The sequence below is a fragment of the Alexandromys fortis genome, unplaced genomic scaffold, assembly GCF_014885135.2.
Source record: "Alexandromys fortis isolate MF-2015 unplaced genomic scaffold, M_Fortis_MF-2015_v1.1 scaffold_5, whole genome shotgun sequence".
Classification (NCBI taxonomy): domain Eukaryota; kingdom Metazoa; phylum Chordata; class Mammalia; order Rodentia; family Cricetidae; genus Alexandromys; species Alexandromys fortis.
Window position 1 is genome coordinate 23,029,554 of NW_026067924.1, and position 15,185 is coordinate 23,044,738.

Sequence of the window (15,185 nt, forward strand, 5' to 3'; positions counted from 1 at the left end):
TTCCTGGTAACTTCCAGGGAAAGAAAAGGGCCTTTTTGCGCTGTCGCCCTAAACAAAAATGTCTCCTCGGGAGACAAGCTGGCTGATAGGCATAACGAGCCTCCCGTTTACTTGCAAGGTAACAGAGAGAGAGCTGAAGTCTGGAGGCGCCAACACGCAGGTGACTGAGAAGAACAAAAAGGAGTACATTGAGAGGATGGTGAAGTGGCGGGTGGAGCGCGGTGTGGTGCAGCAGACCGAAGCCTTGGTGAGGGGCTTCTACGAGGTAAGACCCCAGGTGACCTAGGAAAGTGGGCCACAGTGCTCCGCTGTGGAACCTGTGCCTCTCCTGGAGCTCAGTGAGGAGCAGAACCTCAGTAGCTCGGAACAGAGAGAAAGAAGCGAGAGAGGCAAGGTTTAAGGTCTCACGCCCAGAGTGGGTGGAACGTGTAGCTGGGCCGGAGGGATGGACAGCCAGACTTCGTGAATACAAGCCCTGTCAGAAGTTAAATATTCTCAGAGAATTGTCATTGGTTTGGCCCTGTTGTGCCAGGTGAGGAAGCATCCAGTGTTTCCTGGGTAGCTAGGCGGATGTGGCGTTTCCCTCAGTCCACTGAAGCAGAGTAAGCAGAAGCACTAGGGGGTACTAGCCTCTCCTGCTGGGCGTCTGTTCTGCTACATGTCGTCAGGCTGAGCAGGACGTTGAGAAGACAGACAGACTTCCCGTCCCCAAAAATGTGTCGTTATACTTCAATTTAGAAATTCAGTTTAGGAGTTTCTTTTCTAATTCAGTGCCCACCACTTGTTGGTCCAAAGCGGGCAGCACTGGAGACCTGCAATATAACTTGAAAACGTAAATATGACTTCAGAAAATCAAGCTGGGATTGTTAGTGAAATCAGGAAGGGTCTGAAATGCTAAGAAGCATGGGATTTTTCCCTCTGTTCCCAGCCCACGAGGGACTGTGTTCTAACATGCTAGTTGGTGACTACCGCTGGGGCTTCTGTAGTAAAGAGCATAGACGGGGCATCTTCTAAGCACCAGGAATCTGTTTCCCACAATCTTAGAGACGGGCAAGTCCAAGATCAAGACGCTGGCAGATTCTGTTGCTAAGGACCCAGGTTCCAGGTGACAGCTTCTTGCCTCCTGTCAGTGTGCGTCTTCTCTAGGGGCACTAACCCTGCCTCAGGGCCTCGTGATCTCATTTTGAGATTATAATGCAATTACATCATTTAAGGCTCCAGAGAGCTGGGGGTAAAGATTCTAACACGTGAGTAAGATAGGAGAGATGAGTGTTAAGAGAACCGCCATGATCTTGAATTTGGAAATGGCTGCCTTTCAAAGGGCAAGTGGTAAATGATAGTCACTTTCCCAGCCTGACAGCAACAACAGTAACCACCTCCTCCTGTGCTGATGCTATTGTCTTCCAGGTGGTCGACTCAAGGCTCGTCTCCGTGTTTGATGCAAGGGAGCTGGAGCTGGTGATTGCTGGTACTGCCGAAATCGACCTGAACGACTGGAGGAATAACACCGAGTACCGGGGAGGTGAGCAGCAGCACTTTTGATAAGAAATGTTTTAAAGAAAAAAAAAATTGTTGAAATAAAATTGATACAGTGTAAAACTGGCCCATCCTAAAATAAACAATTCAATAATATTTAGTGCGTTCAAAATTCTGTGTAACAGTGACTTCTACCTGGGTCTAAAATACTTTCGTCGTCTAAAGAAAGGTTGTACCCATCAAGCAGCTATTCTCACCCCTCATTTCCATGTTCAGACACGGGGACATCTCTACTCTGTCTCAGTAGACTTACAATTCTAGAAATATCACAGAAGTACTGCCATACAAAACACGGTCCCTGTTCTGCCTTCTTTGACTTATTATACTTTTTTGAGATTCATCCATGTTGTGGCATGATCCAGTATTTCATTCTTTTGTATAACTAAGTAGTAATCCATTGCGTAGTTCACACATTTGCCATTCTGGGGATTAAACTTAAGGCCTGGTGCCTCCTCAGCAAATGCTGTATCACTAATGAGTATCCCGAGCCCTGTTTATCACTTTTCTAAACCTTCAAAGACTTATCCTTACTTCAGTACAAAATAGCTATTTGCACAGCTTCTAGCTGAACTTCTTTCAGACAACAGTTGCCCCTGGCGTGGCTGTGTAAAAGCACACAGATAGCACACCTTCTGTGTGTGAGCTCTTGAGTAGCCTGTGCCCTGTCAGAGAAACATCTCTCGCTTCCTGGAGAATTTTAACCTGCTTTGCCTCGGTCCATGCTTGCTTCCACAGAGTTCTAACTATTCTCTCTCTATCTCTTTATATCTCTCTCTATCTCTCTTTCCTCTCTTCATAATTTAAGAAGTTATTTACTGAGTCATGTGTGAACTTCCCTTTGGTCTGAATGAATCAAGCTCATTTCTGTCCATATTATATTCACCATTTCTTAACAACACAGACTGTGATTCTTACAGTATGACTATTTCATGTTGATATAGGGATTATTGCCCCAGAACACCTGAAACTTTAGATTAGTCATCTACGGCAGAAAGAGAATATGAACCACGTGTATAGTTTTGAATTTCTTTCTTTCTTACATTTGTTTGTTTATTTGTACACCCTTGGTTGACTTAGAACTATGTAGACCAAGCTGATCTCAAACTCACAAAGATCCTCCTGCCTCTGCAGCCTAAATTTTGCATGTGCCGCCACACCTGGCACTAACTAAATTTTTTAATAGCCATATTAGAAAAAGTACAAACAAGCAACTGCAATTTATGTCTTTTAATTTAATATATCCAAAATACTATTTCAGCATGGGATTAGCATAAGAAATCCTTAATGCAGAATATGGATACCTCTGTACCCTTGCAAACATCACTTGCATCAGACCAGACCGTTATCTTTCCCCCCCAAAACACAGCCTTATTACTCACAGAAGACTTTGGTAAGATTTGGCCTCAAAATTTCTCTTTTCAGGTAAAATATTAGAGAGAAATCCCAACCAGTGTAACAGGGGGGGGGGGGAGCAAAGGGACACCTGGAGTGGCATTTCATTTGTATTTTAATAAATAAAGCCTGCCTGGGGGTTGGGAAAGTAAAAGAGCCACCCTGGTGAGCCTTACAGACCAGACAGTGGTGACACACACCTTTAATCCCAATAGCTACACACGTTGCCGTAGAAACTGGGTAGTAGTGGCACACGTCTATAAACTCTAAAAGGTTTATAAAGTGGGAGGAGACAGTTCTCAGGCTCAGGCTCATTCTGAGATTCTTGGAGGCAGAATCGCCATTTCGGACTGAGGTAAAGGTAAGAGCCAGTGGCTGGGCTGTTTTACTTTCCTGACCTCAGGTTAAACCCCAATTTCTCTCTCTCTCAGTTTTTATTAATCGTGCTTCAGACACCAGCTCAGCCTCCTTCAATCACTAAGTTGTAAAACCCGCTTGAAATTGCCATGCAGATCAGTTAAGAAAACTGCTGGCCTAAGTATTCTACCGACCCAGTAAGACTCCTAAGGTCCCAGCATCCCCTGACCTCCAGACTCTACAGATAATTTGTGTGAGCTGACTTCCTGATGCCTCATGGTTTCCTCATTTTCATTATCTATTTCTTCTGTTAAGAATGTCCTTTCTCTTTGCTCCACTACACAAACGCATTCCTGCTTCCTTCACGAAGCTTTCTCAGTTTCTACCCACATTGTGTCCCTTCTCTTCAAATGCCTCTTCCCTTGTCATGATTGTATCTCTCAAGCCTAGCCTCCTCAATGGTGCCTTAAAGCAGCTCCCAGCCCAGGCTGACTCAGAGAACAACTGTGTGGTGGATACAAGCTTTTCTTGGGGGGCAGTCATGACTGCTTGGAACCTATCGTCTTCAGCCAACTTTGCATGTTACCTCTCTCTGATCTTAAAGCCCAGACTCTCCTATGTTATATTGTTTCTGAGAGCTAAGACATCAGAAAAAAGAAAACATAGATGCTCTGTCTTTGTTGAACCTTTTGTTCATTACTTATACTCATATAAGGCTGGGCTATTTTAGGTTGTATTGCAGTTGTTTAGATAAATACCTCAGAAGAAACTTCTCAAATACCCAGCTCTTTTGTAAAATTGCTATTATCTAAAACTGCTTGTTTTAAAACTTAACCAAGTTATATAAATTTAGACCTGCCTATCTAAATGCCATCAGCAGCAGAATCAAAACACATCTGTTTCTTCCTCCTTCCTCCACATTCCCTTTCTCCTCACCACGACCTCTTTTTTTTTTTTTTTAACCAGGTTATCATGACAGCCACCTTGTGATCCGCTGGTTCTGGGCTGCGGTAGAACGGTTCAACAATGAGCAGAGATTGAGATTACTCCAGTTTGTGACAGGAACATCGAGTGTGCCCTATGAAGGCTTTGCAGCTTTGCGGGGAAGCAATGGACTTCGACGGTTCTGCATCGAGAAGTGGGGGAAAATTACATCTCTTCCCAGGTACAGAGCTCCCGCCAGCCTGCATGCTTTGCTATTTGAGTTTGGGGGATCATCTTTTAAGATAGAATTCTTGCTTGCCAGTCATTGTTTTTTGAGTTACTAGTTAAAGATGTAAGTAAGGTGCCTCTAAGACATGGGCTGAGACTATATTCCTAGTGAACTTTTCATTGTTGATCATATATAAGCTTCAGCAGCACCAAAATACCTTTGCTAAATCTATATAATTGAACTATTAATGAAGTATAGCTTTCATCTAATTTTCCCAGACTTCTGTGCTTTCCTCATATAACAGTTCATATGATGTTGGTGAGTATTGAGTGATTCTATTCCTGAGAAGAACTGACCAAATGTCTGCTCACACCAAATAAAGATCTGAAAACAGATCGAAGGAATGATACCACCAGAGCACAACTTTGTGAGCCAATGACTTTTATTGGAGATAGAGGTACGTGAGTGAGAGGTTACTTACAGGAGCAGAAATGACTCGGACAAATGCGTCACCAAAAACCCACCGCAGAATGGCTCACTAAGGCAAGAAATGTGGAGTGCACAACTTGCATGTAGCTCAGTAGAGTTGCAAGTGTTTGTTCCAGGCAGTTCAGTTAGCCTCGGCCTCTTCAGGACATCTTGGCTGACCTGAGAGCATCTTTCAACAGCCCTTACTGCTTATGTGCATCAGTTTCAGGGAATGCCTGAAGCTTTTGAGTTGTGTACTTCCTAGGTTTTAAAATTTTTTTCCCTGCAGAAATGAAATTATAATCTCCCTTTAGAATTTTGATTTGATTTTTTAAATTAAAATATAATCTCATCATTTCTCTCCCTTCTTTTCTCCAGCCCCCATGGTCTCCCTTTTCCCTCTCAGATTCATGATTTCTTTTTTTCTTTATTACTCTTACATACATATATAGAAATATAACCTCCTGAGTTTATTTAGTGTTGCTTGTGTGTACATGATTTTAGGGCTGAGTGCTTGGTCCCATTTAGAACTGAGTGTTCTCTACATGTTGCCCAGTTTTGGGTCTGTGTGTTAATTCCCATATCTACTATAAGAAGATGCTCTTCTTGTAAGAGCCAGAGGGCTTGATGGCACCACAATCTCTCAAGCACAATGGAACTGATACACATATGAATTCACAGAGATTGTGTTAGCACACACAAGACTCGCACAAGTTCAAATCAGATGTAGTTCCATCACCGAGAGGGGAAAGTAGGCGTGGGGTCCCAACTCTAACCAAGAAGCCATCTGTAATACCAGCTGGCAAAGGGAAAATCAGTCTTCTCCAAAGAAGCATCACAGAGTATATCAACCATACTCCAGGAGAGGCACCCATGCCCAAGAGTAGTTAGCTAACACAAGATAAATTCCATAGTTTTTTGTGGAGGAGGAAGAGGGTCATTTTATTTTGTTTTGGTAATTTTGTCTTATTAGTAATTTTTGTTTTGGTAGATTTTTTTCAAAAAGGAGATAGAGATAATATAAAGTTGCTTGGGTAGAGAGATGGGGAGGATCTGGGAAGAGTTAGGCTTGGGGAGGGAGCATGATCAAAATACAAAGTTTCTGCATGTAGGAATCCAAAGGTTGTTGACAAACCTGAACATATCGTTTCAGCAGGAGGTAGGACGATACTATTTGAATGGGACTGTAGACAGAGAGTAAAGATGGTTTTCAGCAAGGGAAGACACAAATACACAGCTGGAGTCACATTAAACCTCCTTTGTTAGGTTTTATCATCTTCAAGTGTGGTCTAGAGGACGTGAGCAAGACTTTTCTTTGGCACTGTATTGGTTAATATTTTGATTGATAACTTGGGGAAATGAGAAGATTCAGAGAAATCAGCTATATAGAGGATTATGAGAATAATCAGTGAATTCACTTAGCACAAGCCAAATCCCAAACCATCCTGAAATTCTACACCTTTTGTTGAAATAGGAGCGGCGGGGCTGCGTCCCCAGCACCCCGGCCGTCTGCTAATCATGCCTGAAATGACAACACACAAACTGTATTCATTTAAAGACTGCTTGGCCCATTTCTATCTAGCCTCTTCTAGGCTAATTCTCGCACCTGGACTAGCCCATTTCTAATCATCTGTGTAAGCACCCCAAGGTGTGCTTACCAGGAAGATTCTAGCCTACATCCATCCTGGGTAGGAGCTGAAAGGAGCTATCGCGTCTACCCGGGAGAGCTGAGCATGGCGTCTCTGCTCCAGAGCAGAGCTGTCGAGTCTGAGCTCACTTCCTCTTCCTCCTAGCATCCTATTCTGTTTACTCCTCCCACCTATGTTTTAACCTATCAGGGCCAAGGAGTTCCTTTATTGCTTAACCAATGAAATCAACAGATTGATTTATGACACTCCCACATCAACCTTTAAATTGACTTAAACAGAGTAAAATTTGAGTGTTCTCCATCCTGTGGTGTTCAAAACATTGGGTGTGACAAGCAAATGGTTTACTTCCCAGCAAATTACGTGTAAAGAGATAAGTCCAATACAGCTCCTAAAATAATTATCACAATCACAGTTTTTAAAGAGATGTTTCTCAGGAAGCAGAGGCAGGCAGATCTCTGAGTTCAAGACTAGTCTGGACTACAGGGCAAGTTCCAGGACAACCAGGACTACACAGAGAAACCCTGTCTCCAAAAGTAGATAGATGATAGATGATAGATAGATAGATAGATAGATAGATAGATAGATAGATGATAGATGACAGATAGATAGATAGATAGATAGATAGATAGATAGATAGATAGATAGATAGAAAAGCTCTTATATTGAAACAATGATTCACAGTATGAAAGGAGTTTATGTGTGTTTTGTTCATGAAGTGCACACATAGTGTGTGTTCTTATTCCCATTTCACAGGTGAGAAAACTGAGATCCAAAAAAGACTAGCTGACTTTCCAAGATCATAAAGTTGACAAGTGACTAGCCTGCAGTTAGAATTGGGGGTGCAAAACCTTGGTTCCCTTGGTGCTACACTAACCAACACCAACACCAAGCTGCAGGAACCACACCAGAAGCCAGGCATGGTGGCACAGGCCTTTAATCCCAGCACTTGAGAGGCAGAGGAAGGTGAATCTCTAAGTTTGAGACCTGTCTGGTCTACAAAGCAAGTTCCAGGAGAGCCAGGGCTACACAGCAAAACCCAGTCTTAAAAGAAAAACAAAACATAAAAACTCACTGCTGAAGCATTAGGTGCATATAGGAACACTAAATCTAACTGAACTCATTGTGGATGCTAGGTAGACCTTATGTAGGGACGTTAACCAAGGGGTTGAAGAACTCAACAGGAGCAGCCGGTGAAGACACTGAGCATTCAGAGTGCATTCTGCTTTATAAATCTGTTTATTCCTGCAAATTATCTCCATAGAATTAATATGATTCTAATTACTTTATGGGATTCTTTTCTACATTTACACTCACAATAGCCATAAAAATGACCAGAGGAAGAAAACCTCGATGCCTGGTCATACCTTGCTCCAGGCTAGTTCACCTAGCACCAAAAGCATACTTGGGGTCTTACTGTACCACCAATTATGTCAGCCAGAGTCCAGTGGGTAGACTACTTTCTGTCTTTCTAAACACCAAGAAAAGCACTGTAATCTTTGCCCCACCCAGTTTTCTGAGTTTGTTTTTATTTTCAAATATTGTGATAGTATCTAAAGTATTTCAGTTGTCTTCTTTTGAAGTAATCTAGGCCTTCCTGACATTTGGTGAACACAGAACTCTTCTAATATCTATTTATTTCATATTTTCTCCCAGTAAAGGCCTTAAAGCCTACAGAGAGACAGGCAGGAAAAGGTGGGGCTGAGTGAACACAGGAGGCAGTTGTTGCCAAAAACAGGATTGGATGTTGGGTAGACAAAACACCAATGCTCTCCTCAGATTCTCCCTCAACAGAAAACCTCACCTTCTCTCTTCCTTCATCCCTTTCTTTATCTTTTGAAGAATCTGCACTATTCTGAGTGCTGAGCCGGCTTGTCCTAATTTACTTAATTCAGAACACAGGTATAGATTGTAAACACTTCCCCAGGGGATCTTGTAATTCAAACACTTAATGTCCTGAATAAAATTAAAGCGATGAGTTTACTTTTATTTTGTGGGTTTGTTTCATTTTGTTTTAGCTTAGTGTCTTGTGTGTGTGTGTGTGTGTGTGTGTGTGTGTGTGTGTGTGTTCTGGTTGATATATAAACACCATTTCAACACACCGCTCACCCAACCCAAGAGAAAAAAAGCATAAAATTAACTTCCAGCTGCACCAAAACACTCTTCTCCATGGTTTATCAAAATACCAGCATCAAGTTTCCATAGAAACAAAGAATTGCTGGCAGGAAACAGCTATTAGGGAAAACTCTGTGTGGTTTTGTATCCTCCGCTCTCTGCTGGGTATCCATATAGGCGTTTCCTACACCTGTGTGATCCGTGTAATAGAGAACATTGCTAGTCGGGGGCAGACACAGGTGAGTGTGCAGACCCTGGGCCTGCAGAAGGAAGCCCAGTCTGAGCAAGGCCTCAGGAATTGCAATGGTGGGGAAGATCACCCCCCCCCCAGGCTTGAGCAAGGACTGACTCTTCAACTGACCTATTCTTGGGAGTGGTCACTTAAGCTCTTGTTGACATGTGTCCTGCATACTAGTATGGAGGAGCTAAGCTTATTTCAGAGCACACCTGATGTGGAGAATTGGATCTCAGAATTACAGAGCATTGTTAACTCTTCAGCAAGGCCCAGAACTCAGAGCGAGGCAAGGATGCTTAGCACTAACGATGTCCCTGCCTCCTTCACGTCTAAGTTCATAGTTAAACTTCAGATCAGGATAGTGGCAAAGGGCTGGCCATTGGCTTGCTCCTGTGGTTACAGTGTAGTATAGTTTTCTTACAAACAGCAGTTAATAACTGTTTCTGGTTCTTCAGTGTCCTGAACGTGTCATGTCTCGATGGCCATGGCTCACCATTTGCAGTGTTCTGTGGTTGTCCTAAATATTGTCTAGCTCACTTTTGATTCCCCTTTAGAGTCATTGATGTATCCAGAAGCAGTCTTTAAAATACTCTGACCAGTGTTTCCTCCCCCATCCAGGGCACATACATGCTTCAACCGGCTGGATCTGCCCCCATACCCTTCATACTCCATGTTGTATGAGAAGCTGCTAACAGCGGTAGAGGAAACCAGCACCTTCGGACTTGAGTGAGGAAGTGGAACTTTGCCTGACATCATCCTGAACCGTGACACCACCCTTTCCGGGATGACTTCCTTTCCCTCCGTTGACTTTGGTATTCCATGGTTTTTATTTCAGAGCAAATTAGAATTGGCAAAAGCTGTGCATGAAGAATTGCCTTCCTCTAAGATCTAACCTTCAGGCTTGTCTCCTCTGTTTCCAATGAACTGCTAGCCTGTATGCAATACTACAAAACAGCTGTCTCAAGGTCTGTGCACACCTCCACATACCTCCATTCCTAACAATGAAACACGAGTGCGAGTCGCGCCACACTTGACGAAATGGTAATAAATGTTTACTTCCATTTCTATCGTTTAAGGATAATTTCAGCTGTGAGCATTCCATGCTTTTATATGCCCACGTCTTCCAAGCCGAACCAATCACTTCTCATAATTTCTAATGACCAATTCATAATTTCCAGACCTAGGAGCTGACTGATTTTTTTTTTCCTCTCTATCTCTCTATCTCAGCATATCCTATTCATCCTATCCATTCAGTGGACAGCCAAGGCCACAAAGAAATTTTTTTCTTCATTCAACTCATGATTCACAGGTGACATCAGTCCCATCATCCAGAACTAGCCTAGACATATGGTGCAAATATGAAACTTCCAGCAATTAACAACAGCAAGAAAAAGGTTATCAGTAAACCCACTGGCTTTAAGGACTATAAACCCAGCTTGAGAAAGGGAGAGTGGGGAGAGCACCCCTGGGGAACACTCGCCACTCAAGAAGCACAAACGTGTGCGCCATGTCCAAGGAAGCAATCGTTATTGCTGTAGATTGAAAGATGAACCTTTAACTCCAGTGTTGCTACATAGAAAGTGACAGGGCAAACAGGAAAAAGGACAGGACCTAGGACATTTATCCAAATACGTGAATTTTGTTAATCTATTCTCACACACATAGTACAAACAGATCTCATGGCTTTTGTTGAAGCCAGGTTTGTTTACTTGACCAGTAAACCTTTTATTTCTTTATAACTTTGGTATTTTTCTCACTCTTTTTTTCTCTTCTTTTGTTATTCATGGTGTTCCCATTCTGTCACTTCTGATGTTCACAGAAACCACATAAGGAGCTGCGGAGAGTGACGGTGCTTGTTAGGGACCACGGGCAATATAAACTTCTCCTTCATCCATAGCACTTTTTCGGAGACATACTGACTTATGTCCAAAAAAAAAAAAACATTTTTTTAGCATTTAGCAAAATATCTAAGAAAATGTGTCTTTAGGAAAACACTTTCGGGCTCCACAGACAGCCTGACATCTTGATTACATTTGAAATAAACCTAACCATAATGGTCATTTGCTATTTTTGTAACCATGTTATCCATGTTGTCTGAAATATGACATAAATGAAAGTGTTTTTCTTCACTGGGAAAAAGAAAAGCTAAAGAGACTCAACTATTAAAATATCCATTGTTATAATCAGCATATTAAAACAAGGGGGAAAGTCTGAGAAGGTAAAGCTAACTTCAGATGAAGCCATGCCTCGTGGCTTATGTCACCAGTGCGGTATGTTCCTGCTCTCTAAAATATATTTTCTTAGTAAAAATTAATCACAATGCCAAACACTCCTTGCTCCTGTATGTCTGTTGTCAAACAGGAAGTATACATAATGGAAACTTAGCTTCCTATTGTTGTCTAAATAAAAGTTTTACTAAAAATGGAGTATAAGTTGTATGATACACAGCTTAGGAATAGGTCAAATTTGGTCCATATTTCCAGTATGGAAAAACAATGAATTCCAATGGAGTTGTTCTTTATTAATGATCTCAGAACAAAAGGACTACAAAAATCACTTTCACTAAATCTTTAGCTCATTGAACAGCATATTTAGAATTCATTTTATACATACATAAAACTCATCTATTCAAGCATTCAGCATTTTTAGCACTTGCCATATGTTGAAAAGGAGAAAGTTGTAGGTTCAAGTGTAGAAAGCGGCTCCTGGAAAGGTTTACAGTTTACAAAAATGAGACAATCTATTAACTGGTTTACTGTTTAGTCTACCAACGTACAAAAGAAACAAATTATCTTAGAAATTACATGTGAATAAGAAACTCAGATAAATGTTTTGGGGTTTTGTTTGTTTGTTTCGTTTTTGCTAATTTTTAGTTATACCTCGATCCTAATGCCAGGCTCTACATGAATCCCAACAAGCAAACATGACAGCAATAGTATTTTTTAAAGATTTATGTATTTATTATGTATACAGTGTTCTGCTTTCCTGTATGCCCACATGTGAGGACACCAGATATCATCATAGATGGTTGTGAGACACCATGTTCTTGCTGGGAATTGAACTCAGGACCTTTGGAAGAGCAACCAGTGCTCTTAACCTCTGAGCCATCGCTCCAGCCTCAGCAGTAGTATCTTTTTATTAATTATTTAAGAATGTTTACAACGTATTTAAATCATAATCATCCAACACTCTTCTTCCTAATTCCTCCAAGATCCACTCCTCAGCCTTCAGTTCCTTCTGAATTTCATGCCATTTTTTCCTTTACAATCTATTGAGTTCAGTTTATGCTCTCCATAAACTAATTAGTGTAATGCCATCCCCTGGAGGATGTAAACATATCTTATGTGTAAAAAAACTGACTCTCATAACTGGGTTGTAAGTGGCATGCACCTTTAATCCCAGCACGTGGAAAGCAAAGGCAGGCAAATCTCTGTGAGCCCCGTCTACAGAGTGAGTTCTGGGACAATCAGCGCTACATAGTGAGACTCTGTTTTGAAAAAGAAAGAAAAGAAAGGACGAAAGAAAGGAAAGAAGAAAGAAAGAGAAAGAAGAGAAAAGAAAGGAAACTGACTCTCAAATGCCATTAGCTGTCAATAGATCCTCAGATAGGGTTGGGGGCCTTATGAAAAACAATAGTAAAATAGAAAAATGAAAAATGGCATCAATACCAACACCAAAGTTACTGAGAGAATACACGGCTTGCTTCATAGAGCCCAACATATGGCTTCAGCTTTGCAGGGAAGAAAGAAATCAAAGGAAAGAGGAGCTCAGAAATTAGTCATGGAAAGACACTTTTGAAATCATATGAGATTAATTTTAAAATTATACATAATTTCAATATATATACATATAAACATAACTATACATATAACCATATGTTTATATGTACATGTGTTTATATGTAACTATACATGTAACCATATGTTTATATGTATATACACTTACACATAAGGAAATAACTGTAGAAATAATTATTAATTTTAATGGTTGGAGACATAAGTCACCTCAAATGACATAATTCTTTGGGTAACACAGATCTTTTGTGACCCTACATAGTTCTTTAACTTTTTTTCTCCATAAAGGCAATTGCAAAATAATCACTTATAAGTCATAACATCCCTAAAGCAAGATTTTTATATCTAGTTTTATGAGTATGACATCCTTTATTGGGAGACAATATTCAGTAACATGAAGATGGGACTCTCCCCGATAGAAATTGAGTCTTCACAGTCAGAACTAATCTAGAACTACTGGATTCTCTATGACATCCTGTGTACATGAGCTGGAGAACATTGTGATAAGTTTTTACTACCATCACTATGATAGCACAAATATTTTGGGAAAGTTAATGAATAAAATGAAGTGTGAAATGATATTTTGGCAAGCTTGATTCATGAAAGATTTCAATATTTTTCCTGTTAATAATGAAGCTGCGTCATTCACCAGTAAGAATGTTTGTACGGCAAGCCAGCGAGCTGAGTTTTCCATGAAACTTCTAACAGTATGCAATCTCATTGTCAGTCCCTGTGTCAAGCCACATGTCTCAAATTTGGGTTCTGAAAATTTCTAAGTTGCCACAAATGTATTCCCAGTCAAGATGAAACACTTTCACATGAAAGTAGTTAGAACTTTACATAACAAAATGTGGTGCTTTATTATTCTTCTTGTTGTTGTTATTATGATTATAATTACTATTATGTCTTTTGGTGTTTGTTATTGAAACTACTGCAATACTGTATCATACATGTGCAGGGTGACTATTCCAGCTATCACAAGGTCCAAAAGAGAAAGTATTATTTTCCTGTTAATGACATGTAGTCCCTTTGTTCTAGTAGATACAAGGTGCCTAGAGGTAGTATGTAGAGTAAATATTGTTCCATTAGTCTACTTCCTGCAGCTTCCGTTATCTGAGGAAATGTCCATAACAATTTTGTTTACAAGTCTTTGTTCTAGTCACTAACAGAAGATGTCCATACTACTGGGCTGATTTTGCTTACATCTTCAAAAGAAATGTCACGTGATACTCAGGCCTCGCTTTCTCTTCCATCATACATCTTCAAGGAATGTCAATAAACTCACTTTGGTATGGCACTGAGTGTGTTTCTTATTGCAAAGAGAAGTCTGTGGTAACACATGAAAATATCTATCAAACCTGTGCTCTTGATGAATAGTGTAAGCAATGAAACAACACGGAGTGATAGCAGCTTCCAGGGCAAATAACCTCATTGTTATTATGCCTATAAATCCATGAATAAAGGAGCAGATTTTAAAAGAATCTCCTTGCACATGCCTTCTAGGGCCCTATGAGCTTCATTTCATAATTGTCCCTTATGCAGAACAGGAAGGCACTGTGGTTGGGTTTATTAGTATGGGAAGGGTTTAAACCAACATTTTCGGGGTATGGGCCCGATAGCTTTATTAGCTAGTTTGTAGGAAATCCTACCAGCTAAGAAGTTTTTATGAAAACTTCAGACGGGGTCCTTGGAGGGTTACCACTGAGCAAAAGTCACAAATGACCATTATAATCATAATATCTTTCAGAGCCTGAAAACTACCCACCATGTGGCTCTTCCTATGTAAACAAATTTTATTTATTCTTTGAGGTGAAGAAGCATTTTTATTTGAAAAGGCGTGAGTAGGAACGAGAGAATGGAAACAGGTGAGACTGAGTATGTGTCAGTGAGACATGGTGATAATACATTTTCACACACAGGCCAGACTTCAGCATTTTCCCAATGAAAGCTAATTTTTCTCTTCAAGTACAAAAGAACTAGCTTAGCTCATAATATTTGGAAAAGAGTGGGCTATGTTATATTTCTTGATCTTGTTATTATCCTGAAATTAAGATTGCACTTCATAACTTCTGACTTCTGTGGTCATATTTTCAACACAGCACATCATTTGCTAATTATGTTCTGTTTTTATAAAAAGAGACATGGGCTGGAGAGGTGGCTCAGAGGTTAAGAGCACTGGCTGCTCTTCCAGAGGACCCAGGTTCAATTCACAGCACCCACATGGCAGCTCACAGCTATCTGTAACACCAGTTCCAAGGAATCTGACACCGTCAAGCCAATACACATAAAATAAGGTTAAATAAAGTTTTTTAAAAAGAAAGACAAGACCTAGGTCAGAGGGGGCCTGAGAAAGCGAGCTCCATGGGATTGAAAACGGGTCCAGTCCAGGACATTAGTGGACCAGGACTGAGCCAGTGACCTGGGCAGAGCAGACCTGAGACAGCAAACTCCACAGGAAAAGGTACAGGGGAGCAACCGCTGAGTGAATG

General features: G+C 40.8%; 1 protein-coding gene across 4 annotated transcripts in view; it reads left to right on the forward strand.

The window, feature by feature from the left end:
• Window positions 1-14,134, forward strand: part of Hecw1 (HECT, C2 and WW domain containing E3 ubiquitin protein ligase 1) — a 235,625-nt gene extending 221,491 nt beyond the window's left edge. For all 4 annotated transcript variants that reach the window (XM_050142743.1, XM_050142745.1, XM_050142744.1 and 1 more), the window contains 4 exons: window positions 119-265; window positions 1,408-1,522; window positions 4,252-4,450; window positions 9,521-14,134. In XM_050142743.1, coding sequence (XP_049998700.1) covers window positions 119-265; window positions 1,408-1,522; window positions 4,252-4,450; window positions 9,521-9,632 — 573 coding nt within the window. In that variant the 3' untranslated portion in view covers window positions 9,633-14,134. The remainder of the gene's footprint in view (window positions 1-118; window positions 266-1,407; window positions 1,523-4,251; window positions 4,451-9,520) is intronic.
• The last annotated feature ends 1,051 nt before the right edge of the window (window positions 14,135-15,185 follow it).